The sequence below is a fragment of the Ranitomeya variabilis genome, chromosome 2 (genome assembly GCF_051348905.1).
Source record: "Ranitomeya variabilis isolate aRanVar5 chromosome 2, aRanVar5.hap1, whole genome shotgun sequence".
Lineage (NCBI taxonomy): Eukaryota > Metazoa > Chordata > Amphibia > Anura > Dendrobatidae > Ranitomeya > Ranitomeya variabilis.
In genome coordinates this window covers 949,257,453-949,270,680 of record NC_135233.1, presented here as the reverse complement: position 1 = coordinate 949,270,680, position 13,228 = coordinate 949,257,453, and the positions used below count along the sequence as shown (strand labels likewise).

The window sequence follows — 13,228 nt, the reverse complement described above, 5'->3', positions numbered from 1 at the left end:
ATACCATATGCTCAGCACCCCCCGGCCTAGATTGGACTGCATTGGGTGTTAGGAGAGGTTAGGGACAGGCACAGGTTGGTGTCAGGAGGTGTCCCATCCCCCTCACCCTACTGCTAGGGCATTCCTCTCCATTTATCATCCCATTGTATGTATATGTTGTGTCGTCAGTCAGTCAGTCATACCTGAGTCCATTCGTGACAACACCATCTTTCAGGCCTGATACACAGCACTCTATACTGCTGTACATATGTCTCCGATCTGGCCTGCAAAAAAAGAAAAAGACCTTTTGGATTGACAAAATACATGTACAAACTAAACATTACCAATATCCACTCAACATTTTTTGCAAACATGGGAGCAAATCTTAATCTTATCATCTACCATATTTTTGGGACTATAAGGCGCACTTTTTTATTTATGGTCCGGATCTATCTGCTGTGGCTCTGAATGGGGAGGTGTGGGAGCAGCAGCAGCGGAGCAACGGGTCACAGGAGGCAGGAGCTGGCTAACCCCTGTGCCCGCTGTTAAAGAGAAATTAATATTCATTGCTCCTCACACCCACAGTCCCTCCCACCTCTATTTACTGAAGTAGATCAGCGTCAAGAGGTGGGAGGGATATGGGCGTGGAGAGCAGTGAATATTAATAATAATATTAATAATCTTTATTTATATAGCGGCAACATATTCCGCAGCACTTTACAGTTTAACAGTTTCAAACACAACAGTCATAGGTAACAACGTTAACAATACAATAATTAAGCAAAATAAGACGACCCTGCTCGTGAGAGCTTACAATCTACAATGAGGTGGGGGAGATACAAAGTACAGGTGTGTATTTACAATGATGTATTTACAATGATGGTCCAGCCATCTTCAGGGGGTGGGGGGGGTAGATGGAGATAGTGAATGGGCTACAAACACACAAGCATACTGTAAAATGACTGATTAGTTAATGTGGTAGGCCGCTCTGAACAAATGTGTTTTGAGCAAGCGCCTAAAACTATGCAAGTTGTGGCTGGTCCTAATATCTTGGGGCAGAGCATTCCAGAGGATTGGCGCAGCACGGGAGAAGTCTTGGAGTCAGGAGTTGGATGTACGGATTAGTGCAGAGGTTAGTCGAAAGTAATTTGCAGAGCGCAGCGGTCGGCTAGGCCGATAGACAGAAATGAGGGAGGAGATGTATGGGGGTGACGCACTGTGGAGAGCTTTGTGCTTTGAATTGTATCCTGTAAAGATTCTTGTAAAATATTCATTTCACTTTAATAGGGTGCACAGTAGCCTCAGCCACCGGCTTCTTGCAGCTGCTGGACGATCACATGTGCACGCTACTAAAGGGAATGAATATTCACTGCTGTCATAGCCATGGGGAGCAGTGAATATTCATTGATCTTGAATAGCGGGCACAGTAGTCACAGCCACCGGCTTCCTGTAGTGGCCAGGTGATCATGTGTGCCCGTTATTAAAGAAAATGAATATTCATTGCTCCCCATGCCTATGGGATTGAAGAGCAGTGAATGCTCATTCCCTTTAGTAGGGGGCACACGTGATCATCCGGCAGCTGGAGGAAACCGGCGACTGAGGTTACTTTTCATAGTCCCGGGCATGGGGAGCAGTGAGTATTCCAGCAGCTGTCCTTGGCTTGTAAGCCATTCAAGACGTCACTGCCATGAGCTGGTTACAAGCATAAATCAGCTGCTGGCATAAGGACAGGATGCTGCGAGGGAGTGCAGGGAAGGTAAGTAGAATGGTTTATGTTTTTTTTTATGTTTTTCTCATGGGGCCATGCATACCAGTATAGAGATGAGGGGGCCCATGCATACCTGAATAGGGTTTTCATATGAATGTTGTTAAAACCCAATAAAAATATTTAAAGTAAAAAAAGTCAAATTTTTATAATAGTGGAGATCCCCTTTAAGGCCATGTCCACACAGTCAGCATTTGGTTAGTATTTTACATCAATATTCGTAAGCCAAAACCAGGAGTGGGCAAAAAGTACAGAATTGGTGCACGTTTTTCTATTATACTTTTCCTCTGATTGTTCCACTTCTGATTTTGGCTTACCAATACTGATTCGAAACAATGATCAAATACTGAACATGTGAATGTGGCCTGATAGTGTAAGACAGTCAATGATTTTTAGATTTTGTGCAAAATGTTGTCACTGTCAATAAAATTTACCTGATATTTTACATCTACCTTCTTATTTAAGTTTAGTTATTGCTTTGCCTTTGAGGTACCCAGCCTACTGTTGTCATAATACAAGACTTAATTTGCCAATCTGTTATGACCTCTCTGTATGATTACATTTTTTACTATTGGGTCTACACTTCTACACTATGTCATCATACAAGTACATTATACAACTAAATTGTACAGAGCCATAAAACAGTACCTAGAGAAGTAGCCGGGAATTGTAATAAGGGCAATCTGGACAAGTCTCTGTTAAGGTACCTTCACATTAAGCGACGCTGCAGCGATAGCGACAACGATGCCAATCGCTGCAGCGTCGCTGTTTGATCGCTGGAGAGCTGTCACACAGACAGCTCTCCAGCGACCAACGATGCCGAGGTCCCCGGGTAACCAGGGTAAACATCGGGTTGCTAAGCGCAGGGCCACGCTTAGTAACCCGATGTTTACCCTGGTTACCAGCGTAAAATGTAAAAAAAACAAACAGTACATACTTACATTCGCGTCCCCCGGCGTCCACTTCCTGCACTGACTGAGCGCCGGCCCTAACAGCAGAGCGGTGACGTCACCGCTGTGCTGTACTTTCACTTTCACTTTACGGCGCTCAGTCAGTGTGGGAAGCGGACGCCGGGGGATGCGAAGGTGAGTATGTACTGTTTGTTTTTTTTACATTTTACACTGGTAACCAGGGTAAACATCGGGTTACTAAGCGCGGCCCTGCGCTTAGTAACCCGATGTTTACCCTGGTTACCAGTGGAAAACATCGCTGGTATCGTTGCTTTTGGTGTCAAACACGACAATACACGCCGGTCTGACGACCAAATAAAGTTCTGAACTTTGTTCAACGACCAGCGATATCACAGCAGGATCCTGATCGCTGCTGCGTGTCAAACTAAACGATATCGCTAGCCAGGACGCTGCAACGTCACAGATCGCTAGCGATATCGTTTAGTGTGAAGGTACCTTTAGCTCATGGCCAGATAGCTCTCATCATAATCTTTTTCAACCATCAGCAACTTGCATCAGGAGGCATGGAGTGGTTCCTGCAGTTCCACTGATAGCAATGCAGCTGCAAGAAGCTATTCTCAGAGTCCTCCCCAACACTTCCTTTCTGACTTAGGTGGTCCTGCCAGAAAGTTATCATGTCAACTACGTTATTTGTCACATACCCAGCAAGAAGAAGACAGAAGCAGCCCCGTAGGGGATAATTTGGAGAGTTAAAATTAATCAATTTTTTTTACACAGTAGGGCAGAGCATGATAGCGATTGGGGGAGAAAGGACACAGGAGAGGGACTTATAAAAAATTGAGGGGAGGAAAGATATAGGAAAGAGACTTGTAATGAATTGAGATGAGTAGGAGAGAGGGCACAAGACAGGTAATAAATTGGAGGAGGGAGAGTTACAGCAGCTATTATTACAAGCATTGCCTATTTTAGAAAATAACTGGATCATATGAAATCCATGTGCCGCAGTACAAGCATATAACATGTGGAGCGGATGTGTGCAGGAGGCCTAAATAAGAAACTTTCATCGTTTTACAAATCTCTTTAATAGCCGCATATGGATGACAAAAGTCTGTTTCAAATATGCCAATTTTTGCTCAGTTATTAAATTGGCAGAACTGTGAACTGTGGGTGATGAAGAATCACACAACCGCCACGTTATGACACAATTGTGGTTTCCGTTTTATATATTGTCCTCTTATCTCTGCTTTCAGATCATCTGTAAAAACCTATTAAAAATTATCCAGATGGATTACAGATGATACAATTCTCAATAATCTCAGATTAGCAACATATGCTCGAATGTATCCGTTCCATGCTTCTACACTGCTCTATCTCTGATAGATGAATACATGTTAATGTCAATCCAAGGATGTTCTCATGTAGCACCAGGATCTTACACTGATTTATGCTAATAGAGATCATTACTAAACCTAAGAAATGTAAAGTTATACATGTGTAGGGGGGTGGAAGGGTTGATGAAGACGTTGTGCAAACAAGTGGTTTCATAATGATGTTTGATGTTGTAACATATTCTTTTGTATGATAAAATTTCTATTGTATTCCTATAGTTGGTTTTCTGTTTCAGTTCTCCTCTAGGCTTTGCCTGAAGGCCGTTCCTTGGTATGCGGGAGGTCTGTCCACTAGAGGAACCACAATAGGTATAAGAATATAGCTTGAACTACACAGGGCATTAGGTAGTTAATAGAGTTGGGGGGAGATTAGCCCATAGTCTGGTGGGGGTTAGACAGTTTTAATAAGAAACGTTTTCCAGGTTAAGGAGGGGGGGGGGGGTCGAGAGGTGTAGAGAACGAAGAAAAGTCTATCAGGTGTCAGGGAGTAGAAGTGAAGCTAGGCAACTTAACAGGTGCACAGACAGGTAGATGCAAAAGAGCCGAACAATCTCTGTCAGTCCAACTTTCCCCACAGCATGAGGACACATACTAAAGGTACCGTCACATTAAGCGACGCTGCAGCGATAGCGACAGCGATGCCGATCGCTGCAGCGTCGCTGTTTGGTCGCTGGAGAGCTGTCACACAGACCGCTCTCCAGCGACCAACGATGCCGAGGTCCCCGGGTAACCAGGGTAAGCATCGGGTTGCTAAGCGCAGGGCCGCGCTTAGTAACCCGATGTTTACCCTGGTTACCAGCGTAAAAGTTAAAAAAACAAACAGCACATACTCACCAGCGCGTCCCCCAGCGTCTGCTTCCTGACACTGACTGAGCTCCGGCCCTAACAGCACAGCGGTGACGTCACCGCTGTGCTTTCACTTTCAGTTTAGGGCCGGCGCTCAGTCAGTGTCAGGAAGCAGAGGCTGGGGGACGCGCTGGTGAGTATGTGCTGTTTGTTTTTTTAACTTTTACGCTGGTAACCAGGGTAAACATCGGGTTACTAAGCGCGGCCCTGCGCTTAGTAACCCGATGTTTACCCTGGTTACCAGTGTAAAATATCGCTGGTATCCTTGCTTTTGCTGTCAAACACGGCGATACACGGCGACCTAGCGACCAAATAAAGTGCAGACCTTCTAGCAGCGACCAGCAATTTCACAGCGGGATCCAGATCGCTGCTGCGTGTCAAATACAGCGATATCGCTATCCAGGTCGCTGCAACGTCACGGATCGCTGGCGATATCGCCTAGTGTGACGGTACCTTAAGTTCGGTCTGGATGCCAGGACAGCCTTGGGCTTGATGTCTGGAACAGGCATTGAGAGCCATACCCCTGGTGAGTCACATATGCAAACACATTTGTAAACATGCACTGCTTTTTCAGTGATTACTTCGCCCCACACACACAAATGGTGAGTCACATATGCAAACACATTTGTAAACATGCACTGCTTTTTCGGTGATTACTTTGCCCTACACACACAAATAATACACAATTTCAAAGGTAAGCTTGTCTCTTCAGCAAGAAAAGACACAAACAAACCACACATTCACAGTTTGATCAATCAATACAGTTTAAACATTTATTTTCAGAAACCTGCAGAAAAAAACAATAACCTACAGGTGGCACCACAACCTCAAGTTGCTCTGTTTATACTCCATCGACCCACACAAATGATACACCATTTCAAAGGTCAAATTACCTGCAGGTGGCATTTGTCTTCGGGTCTTTCCAGCTTGTCGAAGTGCTTGCCCAGCCTATTTGAGGCAAATTTGAGGATTGCACACTTCACTGCAGGTGAGTCACATATGCAAACACATTTGTAAATATGCACTGCTTTTTCAGTGATCACTTTGCCCCACACACACAAATGGTGAATCACACATGCAAACACAATTGTAAACATGCACTGCTTTTTTGGTGATTACTTCTTCCCACACACATAAATAATGCACCATTTGAAAGGTAAACTTGCCCCCTTCAGCACCAAAAGACACAAACAAACCACACATTCACGATCTGATCAATAAATACTTTTTAAACATTCATTTTCACAAACCTGCAGAAATAAACAATAACCTGCAGGTGTCACCACAACCTCAAGACATTTTTTTTGCCTCTACTTATCAAACCAATTTATTGTATTACCAATTTACATATATAAATACCTCTCTGTGTTCATCTCATTAAATACATTAACATCTGACCATCTTGATTTTCCTGAAATTGCCTGCGTGTTAGAATCTGTGTTGTTTTTGACCATCCACCATCTTGTTGTGGTTTTCTGGCTGCTGGTCTTTTTCCCCTGGTGCTGGGTTGCCTTAGGTCAGGTGATTGCATCAACCTTTATTACCCGGCACCTGCCTCCCAGTCCTTTCTGGACAACAGTGTTAATCCGCTAGAGTTCTGGCTAGGTGCTTTGATAGCTTTCTGTGTTTGATATTGTGCAGTTCTGGGATCTCTGGTTCTGCTATCTTTAGTTTCTGTTTTCAGTTGGTTTCTGCAGTCGTCTCTGTGTTTTCTATTAGGAGGTGACCTGTTTTTATACCCAGTCCTTAGATCTTTCAGGAACCTCCTTCCCCCTATCTATAGGTCTTTGCTGAGATTAACCTAGGATCGTCGGTGGGTGTATTTGCAAGGAATGGGTTGCCCACTCCATCGTAGGGTATCAGCCTAGTCTCAGTGCAGGGTCAGTTTTCCCCCTTCTATCCTAGTTCTGTGTTGCAGTTCTGTAGCACAAACATGGTGGTGGCAGCATCATGGTTTGGGCCTGCTTTTCTTTAGCAGGGACAGGGAAGATGGTTAAAATTGATAGGAAGATGGATGGAGCCAAATACAGGACAATTCTTGAAGAAAACCTGTTGGAATCTGCAAAAGACCTGAGACTGGAACGGAGATTTGTCTTCCAACAAGACTATGATCCCAAACATAAAGCAAAATCTACAATGAAATGGTTCACAAATAAACGTATCCAGGTGTTAGAATGGCCAAGTCATAGTCCAGACCTCAATCCAATCGAGAATCTGGGGAAAGAGCTGAAAACTGCTGTTCACAAACGATCTCCATCAAACCTCACTGAGCTTGAGCTGTTTGCCAAGGAAGAATGGGCAAGAATTTCAGTCTCTCGATGTACAAAACTGATAGAGACATGCTGCACAATTTTCATAGTCATGAAAATACAGAAAAATCTTTAAATGAGGTGTGTCCAAACTTTTGGTCTGTACTGTACCCCAAGCGACTTGAAGCTGTAACCGCAGCAAAAGGTGGCACAACAAAGTATTAAGTTATCGGGGCAGAATAATATTGCACGCCCCACTTTTCAGTTTTTCATTTTCCACAAAAATTTTAAATAACCAATAGTGTTGAGCATTCCGATACCGCAAGTATCGGGTATCGGCCGATACTTGCGGGTATCGGAATTCCGATACCGAGATCCGATACTTTTGTGGTATCGGGTATCGGTATCGAAACAACATTAATGTGTAAAAGAAAGAATTAAAATAAAAAATATTGCTATACTCACCTCTCCGACGCAGCCTGGACCTCACCGAGGGAACCGGCAGCGTTGTTTGCTTAAAATGCGCGCTTTTCCTTCCTTCCGTGACGTCACGGCTTCTGATTGGTCGCTTGCCGCCCATGTGGCCGCGACGCGACCAATCACAGCAAGCCGTGACGTAATTTTCAGGTCCTTCTAGGCATTCAGTATTTTAAAATTACGTTCCGGCTTTGTGATTGGTCGCGTCGCGGTCACATGGGCGACGCCACCAATCACAAGCCGTGACGTCACGGGAGGCTGGACACGGGCGCATTTTAAAATGCGCGCGTCTCCTGCCTCCCGTGACATCACGGCTTGTGATTGGTCGCGTCGCCCATGTGACCGCGACGCGACCAATCACAAAGCCGGAACGTAATTTTAAAATACTGAATGCCTAGAAGGACCTGAAATTACGTCACGGCTTGCTGTGATTGGTCGCGTCGCGGCCACATGGGCGGCAAGCGACCAATCAGAAGCCGTGACGTCACGGAAGGAAGGAAAAGCGTGCATTTTAAGCAAACAACGCTGCCGGTTCCCTCGGTGAGGTGAGTATAGCAATATTTTTTATTTTAATTCTTTATTTTACACATTAATATGGTTCCCAGGGCCTGAAGGAGAGTTTCCTCTTCTTCAGACCCTGGGAACCATCAGGAATACCGTCCGATACTTGAGTCCCATTGACTTGTATTGGTATCGGGTATCGGTATCGGATTGGATCCGATACTTTGCCGGTATCGGCCGATACTTTCCGATACCGATAATTTCAAGTATCGGACGGTATCGCTCAACACTAATAACCAATAAATTTCGTTCAACTTTACAATTGTGTTCCACTTGTTGTTGAGTCTTCACCAAAAATTTATATTTGGTATCTTTATGTTTGAAGCATGATATGTGGGAAAAGGTTGAAATGTTCCAGGGAGCCGAATACTTTCGCAAGGCACTGTATCTGTCGTGAGTGTGTGTTGTTGGTAAAATATTTCGGTATTTGGGGCCCCACTTTGAATTTTGCCCAGGGCCCCAATTTGTCTAAAACTGGTCCTGCTTGAAGGATGGCCTCTTTTTAACCTGAGATACCAGGGGTCTATCTTGGGGTTTAAGGTCTCCCCCAAGGAGAACTTATGATAGGGATGAAACTGATGCATTGTGAGCTTCCTATAATAGACCTTTTAGATGTGGGGTCCCCATTCCATGTCTTAAGCCACAGAATTCATAGCATAGCTATGACTTTGCTTGTGGATGGTACAGAGCAGCCAGTGACTTTTAGAAAAGTACAGCAGAAATACTAGCCCATGTGGCCAATTTCTTCAGCAAGGTCTGCTAACTCTACGTCCGTGGCTCGTAAAAGAATGCCTTGTCGGAGATGTTTGTTCCAGGCGGCATCCTTCTTAGTTACACAAGTGGCAGTTGGCGTACTTTACCAAAGACTCCTCATGTCTGTTTTACGGTCCTTTAGAGATGCACCTCAGAGAGTGGAAGGTAGTGGCTCTGGATAACCATACATGGATACGTGTTTTGCTGGCTACAATATCACCATGCACTTCTGTCTGTGAAAACATTTGTCTGGGTGCTCATTGTTTGGTTGGAGAAACATTTAGCTGCATGTCTGAGTCTCCTGAATAAACCTGTCTCTATGCGAGTCCGCCTCAGTAACGTTCAGAGATTGGTTCACCACTTGAATGAGGATTTCGACCATCTCTCTCACCTTTTCCACCTGGAGTGAGTCCAGATCATAGTCCAATTCAGAGCTAAGATCTGATGTTTGAGGGGACTGGACCTGACTGGTGGGAAAGTGACTTAGATAATGCATTAAGGGACATACAGAAATTTGGAAGATGAACTTACCCGATGCTGCTTTGACCACCTATTTGATCTGCCATGTTGGTGCAGAGTATGTCGGTTTCCTGTGTCCCCCAATTAACTGCCTGAAAAAAGAAAAGTGGTGGGCACATTGAAGAATAAAACAGAGGTAGAAACAGGTCTGGATCTCAGACCTCTTTCTGCCTCCTATGTAACCCCAAACTAAACTGAATAGCTTGGTACCTGTAGGCCAAGTTTAGTCTGCCAGGGAGAAGCCGACTCTTTGTTCTTAGCGTCAGCCTCCTGGTTGCAGCTGACCTAACCTATGGTCTCCTGAATCCCCATTAAAGTGGCCTAGTAAAATTTCCTAACAACATGTTCACTTTATGAGGTAGACCGCAGTAGCGTAGCTACTGGGGGGGCAGAGAGTGCGGTTGCCCTGGGTCCCATGCTCTGAGGGGGCCCACTCAGAGCTAGGCTACTGTAACTGTATCGGCGTGTTACATTCTGCGGCAGAGCAGGGAGAATCAATCTCCCTGCTCTGCCACCTGGATGCTATGGGGCCGCTGAGCAGGCGTGGGGGGACCCGGTGCCAGCAGTGGGCCCCCCGCCCATCATTGCAGGTTCAACTGTATCGGCTAGATGTCGATATAGCTGACTGCATTGATAAGAGAAGGAGCATTAGACTCTGTTTCCCATCATCCCCCACTCAGTGTCTGACATCACTGATGCATACACTGACAGCAGGCGCAATGACGTCACTACTCGGTGCCCGCTTATATTAGAGTCTGGATAGGGGTGCACTATATTAGAGTCTGCCTATGGGGGCTGCATTATATTAGATTCTGCTTATAGGGAGCTCCATTCTATTAGAGCTTGCCTATGGGGGTCTTCCTTATATTACAGTCTGCCTATGGGAGGCTACATTATATCAGAGTCTGCCTATGGGGGCTGGCTGCATTATATTTCAGTCTGCCTATGGGGGACTGCATTATATTAGAGTTTGCCAATGGTGGCTGCCTTATATTAGAGTCTACCAGGGGGTGCATTATATTACAGTCTGCCTATGGGGGCTGCATTATATTAGAGTCTGCTTATGGGGGTTTACCTTATATTAGTGTCTGCCTGAGGGTGCATTATATTAGAGTCTGCCTACGGGGGCTGCCTCATATTGCAGTCTGCCTATGGGAGGCTACATTATATTAGAGTCTGCTTCCTGAATTTTAGGCACCAAGTGTTTCACACATTTCTTTTTCCTCTTGTGTTTTGATAGACTGTGTCTTCTATTGGATTCATTTGGTGGCTTACTGTCAAGACCTTGTACCCTGCTTGCTTTTACTGGCTGAAACAAGGCTTTAACATCAAACGTCTTCAAGATACCTCTATTCAATTTTGGCAATTGAATTGGCTGCCCCAAATCAACAAGTGTCCTTTTTGGTTCTTTTGCATCAGAGTCCCTGATTTTTCTTTTCTTTTCTCCTTTAGTCAGGTTACTGGTGTCAAACATATGGCTTACAAATTGTGCTTTGTCTTTTTGGGATAACAGGTTTGGTAGTTTAGATGTAATGAAGTCACTGAAAGCAGAACCGAGGTGGTCTTGAATATTAGCAGGATACACAAAGTCTTTAAAGTAGGGTATTTTCTGAAAGTCTGATACCTCTTTCTGCAGTCGTATGTGTGTGCAGTACAAGGCAACGAGATGTTTTAATAGTCCTCTGTACAGAACCCATAAGCAGCTCAGCAGTCCCAGTAGCACAATGTACATGACGACAAATTCCCTCAACTTCAGGTTCTGTAAACATAAGTGAAATGCCTTGCAGCAGCAATCCATGAGGCGAACTAATAATGTGCAGGAACCCAGAATTTTCATAGACACCAGCTCCAGAATCGGCTGACTTGGGACAGAGCAATACTGTGCATTTTCAAAGTCTGTTTCCTTTGGGCACAAATAAATCATCTCTTTTAAGGAACCTTCTAAGCCCATTGACTTTATCCGTTTTGTACATTGTTGCACCTGTTTTAGGGCTAGATAAGGTTTATGGCAGCTCAGCTGATGGTGATGCGCATACAGTATTGTATCTAGTGTGGTCACTTCTGTATTTAGTGTCTTGCTCTTCAGAAAGGAGTGAGCGGTGGAGCACTGATCAATAAGGGTCTTCATGCATTTTTCTGTGCTGGCGCCGAGGGGCACAGAGAGCTGACACTGAATGGCAGGCTGGGGAATATGGAGCCGATTCCCGGGCTCAGCATCCATACTGCAGGACAAAAGCCTCCCAGCACTGGCTACAGCAGCGTGCAGCTACACTGCTCACACTGCCCCGGAAGTGGTGTCCTCACACAGCAAGCCACTTCTGGGTCACCATTTCGTGCCTGCACAGTCCTGATACCGAAAGTTGTTTGTGTCACTGCTTGGTACTGGGCATCAGTAAATGTCTGCTGAGCGGTTTTTGTCTGATTTCTTGCAGAGTATGTCGCTATATTGAGAGTGAAAACCTGCTCCGTCCTCAGTCACATGGTCACATACCAAATTAGAGTTTGCCTATGGGGTTGCATTATATTAGATTCCGCCTATAGGGGGCTGCATTCTATTAGAGCTTGCCTATGGGGGGTCTTCCTTATATTACAGTCTGCCTATGGGAGGCTACATTATATCAGAGTCTGCCTACGGGGGCTGGCTGCATTATATTACAGTCTGCCTATGGGGGGCTGCATTATATTAGAGTTTGCCAATGGTGGCTGCCTTATATTAGAGTCTGCCTGGGGATGCATTATATTACAGTCTGCCTATGCGGGCTGCATTATATTAGAGTCTGCTTATGGGGGGCTGCCTTATATTAGAGTCTGCCTACAGGGGCTGCCTCATATTGCAGTCTGCCTATGGGAGGCTACATTATATTAGAGTTTGCCTATGGGTGCCTGCCTTATATTAGAGTCTGCCTGGAGGTGCATTATATTACAATCTGCTTATGGGGGCTGCATTATATTAACGTCTGCCTATGGGGGGCTGTCATATATTACAGTCTGACCAATGGGGTCTGCCTTATATTACAGTCTACCTATGGGGGCTGCATTATATTACAGTATGCCTATAGGGCTGCCTTATATTAGAGTCTGCTTGGGGTGCATTATATTAGAGTCTGCCTATGGGGGGCTGCCATATATAAGTCTGCCTATGGGGTCTACCTTATATTACAGTCTGCCTATGGGGGCTGCATTATATTACAGTATGCTTATGAGGGGCTGCCTTATATTAGAGTATGCCTATAGGGCTGCCTTATATTAGAGTCTGCTTGGGGGTACATTATATTACAGTCTGCATATGGGGGACTGCATTATATTAGAGTATGCTGATGGGGGGCTGCCTTATATTAGAGTCTGCCTGGGGTGCATTATACTAGAGTCTGCCTATGGGGGCTGCCATATATTACAGTCTGCCTATAGCGGGCTGCTTTATATTATAGTCTGTCTATGTGGGGCTGCCTTATATTACAGTCTTCCTATGAGAGTCTGCCTTATATTACAGTCTGCCTATGGGGGGCTGCATTATATTACAGTCTGCCTATGGGGGGATGCATTATATTACAGTCTGCCTGGAGGTTCATTATATTACAGTCTGCCTATGGGGGACTGCCTTATATTACAGTCTGCCTATGGGGGGTTGCATTATATTACAGTCTGCCTATGGGGTGCTGCCTTACATAACAGTCTGCCTATGGGTTGCTGCATTATACTATAGAGTCTGCTTATGGGGGCTGCTTTATACTATAGAGTGTGCCTATAGGGGGCTGCATTATACTGTAGTCTGCCTATGGG

The 13,228-nt window shown here is 45.0% G+C and overlaps 1 protein-coding gene and 1 long non-coding RNA gene across 3 annotated transcripts in view; both read right to left on the bottom strand.

Moving 5' to 3' along the window:
- The window catches only part of LOC143810054 (uncharacterized), a 42,252-nt gene extending 32,710 nt beyond the window's left edge, over positions 1 to 9,542 (bottom strand). Inside the window, exons 1-2 of one of the 2 annotated variants that reach the window (XR_013222626.1) lie at positions 9,461 to 9,542; positions 183 to 263 (exon numbers count right to left, since the gene is read on the bottom strand). This is a non-coding gene — a long non-coding RNA (uncharacterized LOC143810054). Of the gene's footprint in view, positions 1 to 182; positions 264 to 2,681; positions 2,753 to 9,460 lie in introns of those variants that run through there. The other variant, XR_013222627.1, reaches the window with a different exon arrangement.
- A 1,065-nt stretch (positions 9,543 to 10,607) lies between these two features.
- On the bottom strand, positions 10,608 to 11,674 carry LOC143804008 (nucleolus and neural progenitor protein-like). Its single transcript, XM_077281755.1, has one exon. The coding sequence runs from the start codon at positions 11,667 to 11,669 to the stop codon at positions 10,608 to 10,610; it is 1,062 nt and encodes a 353-aa protein (XP_077137870.1). The 5' UTR covers positions 11,670 to 11,674.
- Positions 11,675 to 13,228: the final 1,554 nt, after the last annotated feature.

Excerpts from the sequence above, each read along its gene's own strand:
- LOC143804008 (XM_077281755.1), bottom strand. The coding sequence starts at position 11,669 with ATGGATGCTGAGCCCGGGAATCGGCTCCATATTCCCCAGCCTGCCATT.